At 38.4% G+C, this 12,299-nt stretch overlaps 1 protein-coding gene across 1 annotated transcript; it reads left to right on the top strand.

Moving 5' to 3' along the window:
• The first annotated feature begins 8,778 nt into the window (after positions 1 to 8,778).
• On the top strand, positions 8,779 to 11,008 carry LOC104086354 (uncharacterized). Its single transcript, XM_009590604.4, has 2 exons — positions 8,779 to 9,789; positions 10,157 to 11,008. Exons 1-2 carry the CDS (start codon positions 9,159 to 9,161, stop codon positions 10,786 to 10,788), a joined length of 1,263 nt encoding a protein of 420 aa, XP_009588899.1. The 5' UTR covers positions 8,779 to 9,158; the 3' UTR covers positions 10,789 to 11,008.
• The last annotated feature ends 1,291 nt before the right edge of the window (positions 11,009 to 12,299 follow it).

Raw genomic sequence — 12,299 nt, 5'->3', positions numbered from 1 at the left:
GAAATGAAGGGATCGGACTCCGGTACGGTCGTACAGCTTATGCACTCGATTCTGGACGCAGATAGATACTACGAGGTAAACGCGACTAATTTGGTTTGGAGTTGGAGGAATGAGATCATTGATTACCTCGAGCACGGAAAGTTGCCCGAATATCCCAAGGCGTCCCGGGCGCTGCGCGCTAAAGCAGCACACTATAGTTTCAAAGGAGGCCAATTGTACAGGAAATCTTTCCAAGGCCCGCTGGCCTGATGTTTGGGAGCCTCCGAAGCTAATTATGTTATGCGGGAAGTCCACAAAGGGATATGTGGAAATCATTTGGGCGCAGACTCCTTAGTACTAAAATTGGTAAGGGCGAGATACTATTGGCCCCGAATGGAACAAGATGCCAAAGCTTTTGTTCAAAAATGCGATAAGTGTCAACGCGACGCACCGTTGGTACATCAACCAACAGAACCATTGCACTCAGTTTTGTCTCCATGGCCGTTCATGAAGTGGAGAATGGATATCGTCGGACCACTACCGCCGGCCCATAGTAAGGTAAGGTTTCTTTTGATTTTAACTGACTATTTTTTTAAGTGAAGCAGGTCCTTATCAGAGGATCGGTGAACGTGAAGTGGTGGATTTCTTGTGGGAGAACATAATTTACAGATTTGGGATACCAAAAGAGATAGCCTTTGACAACGGGCTACAATTTATAGGCACAAAGGTCACGAAGTTCCTTGAAGGCTTGAAAATCAAAAGGATCACATCTTCTCCCTATCATCTAAGCGCAAATGGTCAAGCGAAATCAACGAACAAAGTGATTATACAAAATCTCAAAAATAGATTGGAAACATCTAAAGGCAAATGGCCCGAGAAGCTGCCCGGTGTATTCTGGGCGTACCGAACAACGACCAAATCAAGCACGAGAGAGACTACTTTTTCCCCTGTGTACGAAGCAGAAGCCCCGATCCCGGTGGAAGTAGGGGAGCTTACCTTGAGATACTTCCAGGAAAATGAAGAAGCAAACAATGAAGCAATGTTGGCCAATTTGGAGCTGCTTGATGAACGCATGAACTTGGCGCATATAAGGGTAGCAAATAAAAAACAGAGAATGGAAAGATATTATAATCGAAGAGCCAACCTCCGTTATTTTAAAGTGGGAGACTTGGTTTTAAGGAAAGTAACTCAAAACACCCGGGAACTCAATGCAGGGAAGTTAGGTCCAACATGGGAAGGACCTTACCGGGTTTCAGCTGTCACCGGGAAAGGATCATATGAGTTGGAGAATCAAGATGGAGAAAAGTTGCCAAGCAACTGGAACGTGGCACACCTCAAGAGATACTACTGCTGATGGACATCACTTGTATTGAAAGTATGTACTGCACTCTTTTTTCCTATGTTCAGTTTTTGTCCCAATTGGGTTTTTTTGGAAAGGTTTTTAACGAGGCAACAACGGAAAGCATACTACAAAGGAAGTTTCAACAACAACAATAAGACCTTTTAATGACACGTCACACAAGCGAAGAACCACTCCGGAACGGTTAGATAATCTTTTGCTCGGTAACAAAGTTTCTACCGGGAAGTTAAGTTTGCTATTGAACAAAGATTACTTGACCGTTCACAAGTGAAAGCCATTAGGGGATTGTTAGATAGTATTTGGCTCGATATCATAAATTCCTAAGGGGGAGTGAAGTTTGTTACCGAACTGAAGATTATCTAGCAATTCATTAGTGAAATCCTTGAAGGTGTAAAACTTCCAGTGTTCAAACACGCTTTCTTCGTATTCGAACACTGGGGGAGGGGAATGATATGAGGATACGGCAACAACGACTGCCGCTTCGACCGGAATACAAAACCCGGAAGCATAGTTGTATCATCGGGACCGGGGACTGCGCGGCCAGCCTAGTAGAAACAAGTTGTACAAGTTAGTCACAAGAAATGTCAATTTCTTTTTAGCACAACGAATGCTTATTTATTTTTGAAAATGGAAGGAATAAAGTAAAGTCCTTTTATTTCTATCTTGTTTCTTGTCTGAACGATGAAATCAATTTGTCATTTGAAAGTTAAACAAGTACTTCAAATGCTAGTGCCGTAATGAATAGGAGATGTCCTCTTCAAGAGCACCGTAAACATAAGAGGGCCCTCTCTTATGAAAACCCTTACGTTAAAGGGTTGATTTCGGAAGAACTTATGCCCGGAATCCAAATGCCTTTGGGGGAAAATACACTCGAAACCTTGTATGAAAAGACGCAAAAAGCAAACTTGCGCAAACACTTAAAACGAAAAAAGATGCAAAAAACAAACTTGAGCATATACTTAAACGAAAAGTACGCAGAGACTTGCACAAATAAAAAGTATGCAAAAAGAAGAATTCACACAATAGTTAAGCGAAAAAGTGCTTCTCTTCACATTAAAAGCAGTACATCAAAAGCAGTACAAATACAAAAGATGAAAAAAAAAAAAAAAACAAAAACTAAGCTACTGCATCTCCGGGACCCGGATGAAGAGAAACATCTGCGCCCCCAGGAGAAGTGGATGGATCCGCCACTGGCTCATCATTTTGGCCTTCATCATTTTGACCTTCGGCATCATCACCTTATGTTTCTTCTTCAGTTCTCGAGAACTCAGAATCGGAACCAGAAGAATCGGTAGCATCAGGCCGGGTTGGAAGACCCCTTTTTGCAGCTAACTCCAGCTCACGGGCCTTAGCGATTTCGACATCAAAATTAATGACACATGCTTTGGCCTCTTCCAAGGTTTTTCTCCTCATGTTGTACATAACATATGTTTTTTCAACAATGAGGGAAGCCGATCAGCGCTGAAGTTCTTCTCTAAGGTGGCCGACCTCAGCAGAAAGGTTCTCCCGCGCAGATTTAACTGATCGGAAGCTGACATCGAGGTCACGGACAATAGAGCTGAAAATTCTATTATGCTCCATGGTCCTCTTATGCTTCTCCTCCAATTGGGCATACTTCGCCCCGACAACAGTAAGTTCTTCAGCTTTGGAGTTTAAGGCCGCCTCCAAATTATTCAATCTTTCAGTAAAGGCAGTCTCGCGATTGGATGCAGCAAGAACGATACTATGGACTTCAGCCCATTTGGCCCTAGCCTCTTCAAATTGAACCCTCAACGGGGAGATCTATTGGCTAAGGGTCTCTACTTCTTGATCGCTTTGCTATAAACGAGCCTCTAACACAACGGTCTCAACAGCTTTAGCTTCTAGTTCAGAGAGGCGAGCAACAGTTTGGTCCTGCTTGGCCGAAAGTTTATCCCGCTCGGAGGTAAGTTCCTCTTTATCTCGAATCAACCTTTGGAGGCCCTCAGAAGCAAGGAAATTGGCTTGCGAAACAAAAAAGGCAAACTTAAAATACTACTATATCAAAGATAGAAGAGATAACGAGGGAAACGAAGAATATACCGCTGCGGCGTTATGCACAACATTGTTCAACAAATACTCCCCCGAGAGAGCTTGTATCTTTTCCCTATCTTTTTCTGAAGCCAAAGGCTTTAGATAGTTAGCAAGTTCCACCGGACGGGACAACATATTGCATCCGGTAGAGTCTGAGAGAGTAACGTTCCTCCTCCTTTGTGGATCTTATGAGGGGGCGGCATAATTTTGCCCCAAGTTCTCATGGGGACCGGGGGATAAGAACATCGTCTTCTTGGATAGATGCGGCCGGTGGAGATGATGTAGCAGTTGTTGTGGTAGAGGAAGAGTTGTTGAAGAGGGAGATGAAGTTGATGGCGTTGAAGGATGAGAAGTGTTTGCGGAAAGCGCAATGCTGTTTGTTGGTTGCTCGTCAACCGAAGTACGGTACGAACCCGGTACTCAGCCTCACGGTACTGGGCGCAGCGACTGGGATCCGAAAATGGGAGTTGGCATTTTCCACCATCTCAAACTCCCCCGAGAGCGTCGAGGCATCGTCCTTAGTTGGTGTAACTTACTTAATGGATTGAGCAGTCTGTTGAGCTGAGTAAGGACGTCGTCTTTTATGTAGAGAAGCCCCTACTTGCTGGCTTCCCCATCATTGTCGTCAATCATCATGGTGTCTATGGTCGGCCCGGGCGGGGGGCTCGTCACCACAACTTCTGAAGACGACTCGGGGGCGGCATTCTTCGCCCTCTTATTCTTTTCCTGGCCGCGGAGGAACGTCTTCTTTTTGGTTGTTTGTTCTCCGGTTGTGGACTCCGAGAAGAAGCACTTGCACCAGAAGCAGGCCCGGAGACACTTGTTCGGATAATAGCTTCTTGCAGCAGCCTCGCTGCATCAATAGGACTAGCCAAAACGTCCTCCTTGGGGACGACAACTGAACCTTGGGGTAGACCTGAATTCAACAAAAGAGAAAGGTTAATCAACTTCCTTACACGAAAGTAAAGACGAGATAAGTCCAATTTACCATGATTTTGGCCTTCCACTCGTATTTCAGGATTAGTTCTTTCCACGTGCAGGTCTCGGGCGTAGTGACGTCCAAGATTTTCAAGACCCACTGGTCCAAGACTTCAACCCTAGGTGGTACCATTCGAGTTGCTGAAACAGGCGAAAGATGAAGGGTCAACAATGATATGAGATGATCTTTAATGAAAGAAAAGATAAACGAGGAACTTACGAGTACAGTTCCATAGTTCCGGAAAGGATGAAGGCGTGGCCGAAATGATGTCGCTGGTGGCGACTGCAACAAACCGTTCCATCCACCCACGGTCGTTGTCATCATCCATGCTAGATAGCAGAGCATGGTGGCCACGTTTGCTGAAATTTATTATTCCCCGCAGAAGATTTTGGAGGAATAAAGATTCATCAATCGAGCTAGGGTTAGCTCATTTCCCGTCTCCTGGCACAGACGCCGAAGACAAGCAACTGTCCTCCACACAGAAGGACTTACTTGAGCCAAACATACTTGGTAGCGGATGCAGAACTCCACGATGACAGAGTCAAGCTCACTACTAAAAGAAAACGCCCCCAAAGTAAAGGGATACGTATAGAAGTACGTAAAATCCTTCTTGGGTAAGGTTATTCGCTCTGCCAGGACGGGAGCGATAATGTCTAAATCTGGGAAATGGCAGTCTCCCTTCAAAACAGGAATACTGAAAGGACGGATGGAAGAAGGGTATACACTAATGGCCCATGTACGAGGGTTAGCAGAAGAAAATTTCTCTTCGAAGTCTTTAGTTGTGACAAGACTTCTGGGGATGATGGTTCTCACCGTAGGAGGAGCAGCCTCGTCAGTTTTACCTTTTGTTCTTTGAGAAACTAGGGTTCTTAGAAGAAGAAGCCATTTATTAGAAAAGAAGGAAAAGCTTTTCTCTTAAGAAGAAGGTTAAAGAGAGGTTGAAGACAAAGTACGAGTTGAATGAAGAGAGTTTGAGAAAGTTTGAATAATTATGAAGTGTTAATGAAGAAGTTTGATGCGTATAAGTAAAGGAATAGGCGGCTATAATCATGGCCATAATTACCTCAATAACCGGCAAAAGAGATGCTGAATCGTGGGATAACGCGTGTTCTGGGTATTAAATGCGGAGAGACGTGCGTCTAATCAACCGTCAATTTTTTTTATAGAGAATTTCCCGCCAAGAAAGGTATCTCTACCAACTTCTCGGTGACACAGAGTTATGCCACCGAAAAACATGGGGACTATATGTATAGGGTAAAATATGTTTATATTAAATGAACGCATGTGGAAGTGACATGTGGAGACGAAGATAGTTGAATCCGAAGGCAACGATCCTGAGAGAACGATACTCATAAAGATGAAATAAATGTTTGCTACCCGGTAGCATTTAGTGAGGAATATTCTACAGCATTAAGTATACGGCCCGTTACAAGGAATATGTCATTCACTGTCTGTCGTTACACATTCTTCAATGGCCCTCGTAACTGACATTAAAGAGTGGCTTGATCCTAGGACCTTGTTCCCTAGGTGCAGTTATAAATAGTGGATTCTATTATCATTGAAAATGATACAAATTTTCTGGCAAACACACGCTACACTCTATTCAAAGCTTAATATAATTTTATCTTTTTGTTTATTGAGATCGCTGCTATTGTTCCCGGAAGCCTTGTTCCCAAAATTGCTATTTATGCTATTTTATCTTAATTTCAAGGCTAAGTATTACATTTTTGTCTAATTCATCTATTATCTTAGGATCAAATTAATTCATTTGTCTATAAACTACGTATAAATTCAACTGTACCGTTTTACGGGTACACAGAAACCAGTAGTATGTGTAGGAAAGGAGCAAAAATTAGGAAGAATTGATGAAGAATTCTAACCAACATGCAAGATCGTGGTCAATGGCCATGTGAGATTTCTGTGTCCAGTATATCAATATTTTGTGTGCTATCATTTCTGGACTTTCTTCTTTACTTTAGTTGCTCAACGGGGTTTATGGAGATGACATGCTGATAAATTAAGTTTCAACGAGTAGTGACTGCACCAATTTTAAAAAGAAAAATATGTGACGTCGAGTAATTCTTGACAAGTTACTCGTACCATGCCTAGGCGAACCAGGTAAATCGTCTTTGCCTTATTCTAGAACTAAGACAAATAAATAGAAGAGTGTGATTGAATTTTATTGATACTTCGTGTAACATTTCTTGCAAAATTGCTTGTCTTGCTGGTGACATATCGACAAGAGGGGTAACTTTTGTTTCCCCCCCCCCCCCACACACACCCCTCCCCAAACAACTAGAAGTAGGTTAAACTGCCCAGGCGCAATTCTTTTTATGCGTTTGACAAATACCTACCGAATTAGAGTATATACAAATATTGTGATTCTATTCTTATCTTAAAGACCATTAAATAAAGGATGTTGGGAGGAATTGAATGCGTCGGACTTCATCTCAAATGGTAGATAGAAATTGAATATAAATGGGGCCCCTTAATTTATCAGTGGTCAATTTCTAGATCAAATGGGATTTTGGAGAAGCAAGTGCTTTCCAGTATTTATTGATTTACATGCACAAAGATAGAAATCGGTCCCTCCAACCTGCAAAATTAGCACTATGTCCTAATCTTTCTTCTTCCTGTAAGTTACCTCTTTAGAGGTAGGCACATCAAGCGGTGGCGGATCTAGAGTGTTGTTTCTGCTGGGTTCTCGGAACTCAGTAATTTTTGCATAGACGCCGTATTTTTATTAAGAAATTTACTAAATGTTTATAAATATCTAATTTAGAACCCAATTATTGTATATTAATTTAAGATTACGGTAGGAACCTATAAAATTTAAATCTTAAATCCGCCTCTGCATCCAACGACTGGAGTGGGAGAGTCAGAGTCGAAAAGAGGATTCCTCACTTCTTTCTCTCATTCAAAACCGTGCATGAGACTTTCATCTAAGAGGTACAAAACCAATTTTTTTGATGTTGGATCATATCCATTAGTATTGTTGTTACTGTTAAGAAAAGGTATACCTGTATATCTGTGCGTGTATGCCTATTGGTGTGTGTCAAACCGAAGACAATAGGTGTAGGGAGCTAAAGGTAACAAAGGGGTTCAATTGAATCCCCGTAGACTTAAAATTATATTGTGCAAGTAGGACAGAAATAAATTTTGTATATATAATTGTTGAATTTTCTTAATATAAAGGAAGTTTCTATCGTAATAAGAAATTTGATTTAAAAATTGCTTTAGGGTTCGAATCATGTGACTTTTTTACATTTTTTAGAATCCTCTTATTATAATTTATGGCTCAGCAATTCGACGTACACGTACCCAATATGATCGAATCCACTCCTTCACATAAGTATTTGATTAAGTGACTTTCATATTATGACAATGTAGACGTAATTTAGCCGATTTGGTCGCTAATGAAGTTTAGTTCATAGGATGATTTTCCAGTATCTCTTTTTAGTCATAAATATGTTCAAAATTTCAAGTTAATGGGTGCATAAAATAGGACTCGTTATTCCATTGTGTCAAATTATGCATGCGAATGTAGTATAAACATTTGTTTAATGTTGTTAGTAACATTAATATAGTTCTGGCTTTTTGAGAGAGTGCAGGTATACAAACTCAACATTCAGCACTGGTGAGTTTGGGTACTGTCGTAGTCCTCGTAATTAAATTGTTTTTTATGATTTCACTTGGTACGTTTCATTATTTAAATTTTCTCAAGTGTAGCCTCTCTATATCGATTTTTTTTGTTTCGTTTCATCTTTAAAACAACAAACATTCAATAAAAGTTCTAATTGATGGATGCATTTACATGTGTTATGCAGTTTTGTTTTTCAAAAAGTTATGTCGTATGAAGTACTTTGTTACCTTCTGTTGTCATGTCTTTGTATTCTTTTGGTTTGTCCTTCAAATATTTTCAACAATTAATATGAATTTCCATATTAAATATTCCATGTCCACACACAGACGTCACATGCCTCCTAACTCTAGATTGTCAATAACTAACAACTCACTGTATTTAATTGAATTTCTGTACCAAGGACCATGCATTTATTCCACATTATCTACGTGTTTATTCTCAATTCTAATCCTACTGCATTGATCTCAATTAATACGACACTATTCTAGTTCGGAATGCCCTCATATTTACATGATTAATGTACTTATTATTTTTATAAATTTTACAAATTACTAGACTTCGAATTTCTTTAAATTAACAAGTTTAAATTTTGACACGATTAATTCTACTATTTATAAGATATACAAATCAAATTAATATTTTAAGTTCTGTATTCAATCAAATGAAATGGGACGAGGGTGTAATTGTCTTTTCCCAATTAGTTTGTACATTAGTGTCACGTTGTGGGATGATTCTACGGCAGAGTTCTTCTTTCCCATTGAATAATATCGCTATCATTAATTAACCCGCAATTAAAGACCATAACTTCGATACTGATTTATCTAATGAATGTTAGAATATTAAACGTGTTGTGTTGGTTTCATTGCAAGGAAGTCTGAATAATGTATCTAAAGAAGTTCCCATAAATTTAAACCTTAGTATACTACAGTATTTATTATGGTTAGTACATTATAGGACACAAAAATACAGAAATGGTGACTTTCCTATTCAAACTGGAAAAAATATATGGAGGGAAGATTTCCTTTCTTAACAAATTTTTTTCCTTCCCAATACCAATAGTTTATACTCCAAACTTTGGATCAATGTATATTTTCAAGATTTCTTTAGTTTGAAGGTCAAAGAAGAAGACAGGAGGAGGAAAAAAAATGCCAGCAGTTTGGTTTGCTTTAAAGAGATCATTGCAATGCAAATCAGAGCTAAGAGATGTTCATGATCCAAGAACTGATGGCAAAACTTTAAGCAAAATATCGACGAAAAAGACGGTAAGTAGATCAGGTTGTTCAAGGTCAATTGCAAATCTGAAAGATGTTATACATGGAAGTAAAAGGCATATGGAGAAGCCACCATTACAAAGTCCAAGATCTATTGGAAGCAGTGAACTTTTGAATCCAATTACACATGAAGTTGTGTTAAGCAATTCAACATGTGAACTCAAGATTACTAGTTGTAATTTCCAAGATGGTAATGGGAGTAGTGGAAATAGTGTTGAGAGTATTTCTGCTTTTATGGGTACTTTAAAACCAGGGACCCCTGGTCCAGGAGGACACCATATTGGATCTTCAAGAAAATATAGAGGCTTTGGTAGCCCTATAAGAAAAGGGTCACCTGGAAATTTATCAAGAAAAGCAGGGTCTGGATTTGGTGGTATTGTTTCTAGGCCTAAGGCTTCTTCTGGTGCAGATTCCCATGGCTTTTCAGCTCTGAATTGTCATAAATGTGGTGAACAATTTGCTAAATTTGAAGCTGTTGAAGCACATCATCTCTCTAAACATGCTGGTATTCACATCTATCTTGCTTATTGTTAATGTTTACCTTTTTACCGGTCCAACTATCTGGTATCTGAATTCGTTAGATGGATAATACTTCCAACCAAGAAGACATCTGATTAATGATGGAGAGATCCAATTTCTCAACTATACCACTGCCTTTGGTGGTATTGCTAATGTTTACCAATTGCCTTTGATGAGTAAATTAATGAGTAATTTTATCTAATCCATTTTCTTGAAGTTGGTTCAAATTTCTGTTTTCAGTGCAGCAATTAAAGAACATTCTTTCTAATAGAGTACTTCTCTTGAATGATTTCAGTACATATTAATTTTTTGTGAATTTGTTGCCTTAAAGCTTATTCTTGTCTGTTTTGCAGTAACAGAACTTATTGAAGGGGATTCCTCAAGGAAAATTGTTGAGATAATATGCAGAACAAGCTGTTCAAAGCCTGAAAACAATTCAAATGGGATAGAGAGGATCTTGAAGGTTCACAATATGCAAAAAGTGCTAGCTCAATTCGAGGAGTATCGCGAATTAGTAAAGATCAAAGCCAGCAAACTTGCCAAGAAACATCCTCGTTGCCTAGCCGATGGAAATGAACTATTAAGATTCTATGGCACAACTCTTGAATGTTCTCTTGGCATGAATGGTGCTTCTAGTTTATGTACATCAGAAAAATGCAAAGTTTGCAGGATTTTAAGGCATGGATTCTCTATCAAGAAGGAAATTAATGGTGGGGTTGGAGTTTTTACAGCTTCTACAAGTGGAAGAGCATTAGAAGCTATTGAGGAAAATGATGATAGTTTATCTTTGAGAAAGGCTCTAATAGTATGCAGAGTGATTGCTGGTAGGGTGCATAGACCTTTGGAAAATGTTCAAGAATTGATTGGTCAATCAGGGTTTGATTCATTGGCTGGAAAAGTAGGACTCTACTCAAATATTGAAGAACTCTATTTGCTCAATTCTAAAGCTTTGCTTCCTTGTTTTGTGGTAATCTGTAAATCATAAAAAATACAAGTTGATTGAGCCATTCTTTCATGTAATTCAATTGAAGTTCTGAATATTGAGAGTTCATTCACTCATTCCTTTTTGTGGGGTTGTCTTTTTTCTCCTCCTTTTTTTTTTTTTGCTTTTTTATTTTAAATTTCTGATTAGAGAAGCATTCTGTTTCTAACAAGTGTAAATTTATTCTTTTGCAATGAGGTACATGTGGTGATTTTACCTGCTACTTTCTAGTGAAATGTTCCGGTCCACTTTAATTGATTTTTTGATTGTTTTCATACGTATTAAGGAATTCACCTTTTAGCATTAATTAACAATGAAAGTGATCATATTAACCTTAATTTGTTCATTGAAAATATAATAAATACTCATACGCTCTTTACTCCAAAGACAACTTTAGATAAAAAAAAGTTAACTCCTTATTGATATATGAAAAAACAAAATATTATGAACCACAAAAAAGAGCCAAAAAAATCAATTAAAGTTGATCGGAGGGAGGGTGTACTCATAAAGACGTGGCCACAACACTTGCCTAACTTGTCACCGGCCAAGAGGGATTAGAATAAGGGGAAAAATCAGTGTATAAGAGGTGTTAAGATTCGGTATATTTAGTGATATTCTACATTAACTGTGAATATTGCGTAGCATTAATTTTGGATTTACCTTAAATGTAGCATATTTTGTTTCCTTTTATTTCATAAATTTCTTATAAATACCCATGTATTCCCTTGTATTTTAATCAAATAATGATTTGAGACATTCCTTCTCTCTAAGTTTAAATTCTTAAAGTAGAAGTTCAGACGATTTAATACTTTTGATTCTAGTTGTTGTATTATTCATATCCACCTTATTCAAATCACCAACTTCACAGTTCCATAATATGAAATGGGACAGATCAAATTTGAATTGGAACGTCAGTAAGAGCCAAAATTTGTTCTTACAAGTTAGTAGAACTTAACCTGCACAATTCAGTAAGTTATTAATTCAGGGGAACATACTCATTCATTAACTTTTGTCTTTATATATGAATAATGACACTAAATTTCCTAAAATAAATCAAAATTCATGAGTGTTTTTTTTTTTTTTTTTAACAACTAGTACTGTTCTTTGGGTCAAAGTCGAAAATACAAGTAGATTTAGGTAACCTTTATAGTAGTCCTTGGGAAATCCAAGAAGAGAGTAGTATGCATTTATATTTTGGATTGGGACTGCACAAAAATTGGAAATAAATTCTGATACAGACTTGCATTTATCTCCCATAACAGTTGGTCCTATGGGTCATTTTACTTTGGTGTAAAAGTAAGTCATTTTCAAACAACAAGGCAGAAAAACAAACAATCCCAGCACATCAATTCTTGCTAAATTTTGCATATCAAGAAGCATATGCTGATACGCATTGTTTAAAATTGCATAATTTGGACCTCTATAGCGTAATAGAAATCCTATACAAGTGTATTTTTGGGACTGTGAGGGTCTTCACCAACACAACAGATTCTGTCTTTGTTTATTCCTTTGTT

This window comes from Nicotiana tomentosiformis, chromosome 2, assembly GCF_000390325.3.
Source record: "Nicotiana tomentosiformis chromosome 2, ASM39032v3, whole genome shotgun sequence".
NCBI classification, from domain to species: domain Eukaryota; kingdom Viridiplantae; phylum Streptophyta; class Magnoliopsida; order Solanales; family Solanaceae; genus Nicotiana; species Nicotiana tomentosiformis.
The sequence above is the reverse complement of the archived record's forward strand: the minus strand, read 5'-3'. Positions and strand labels throughout refer to the sequence as shown.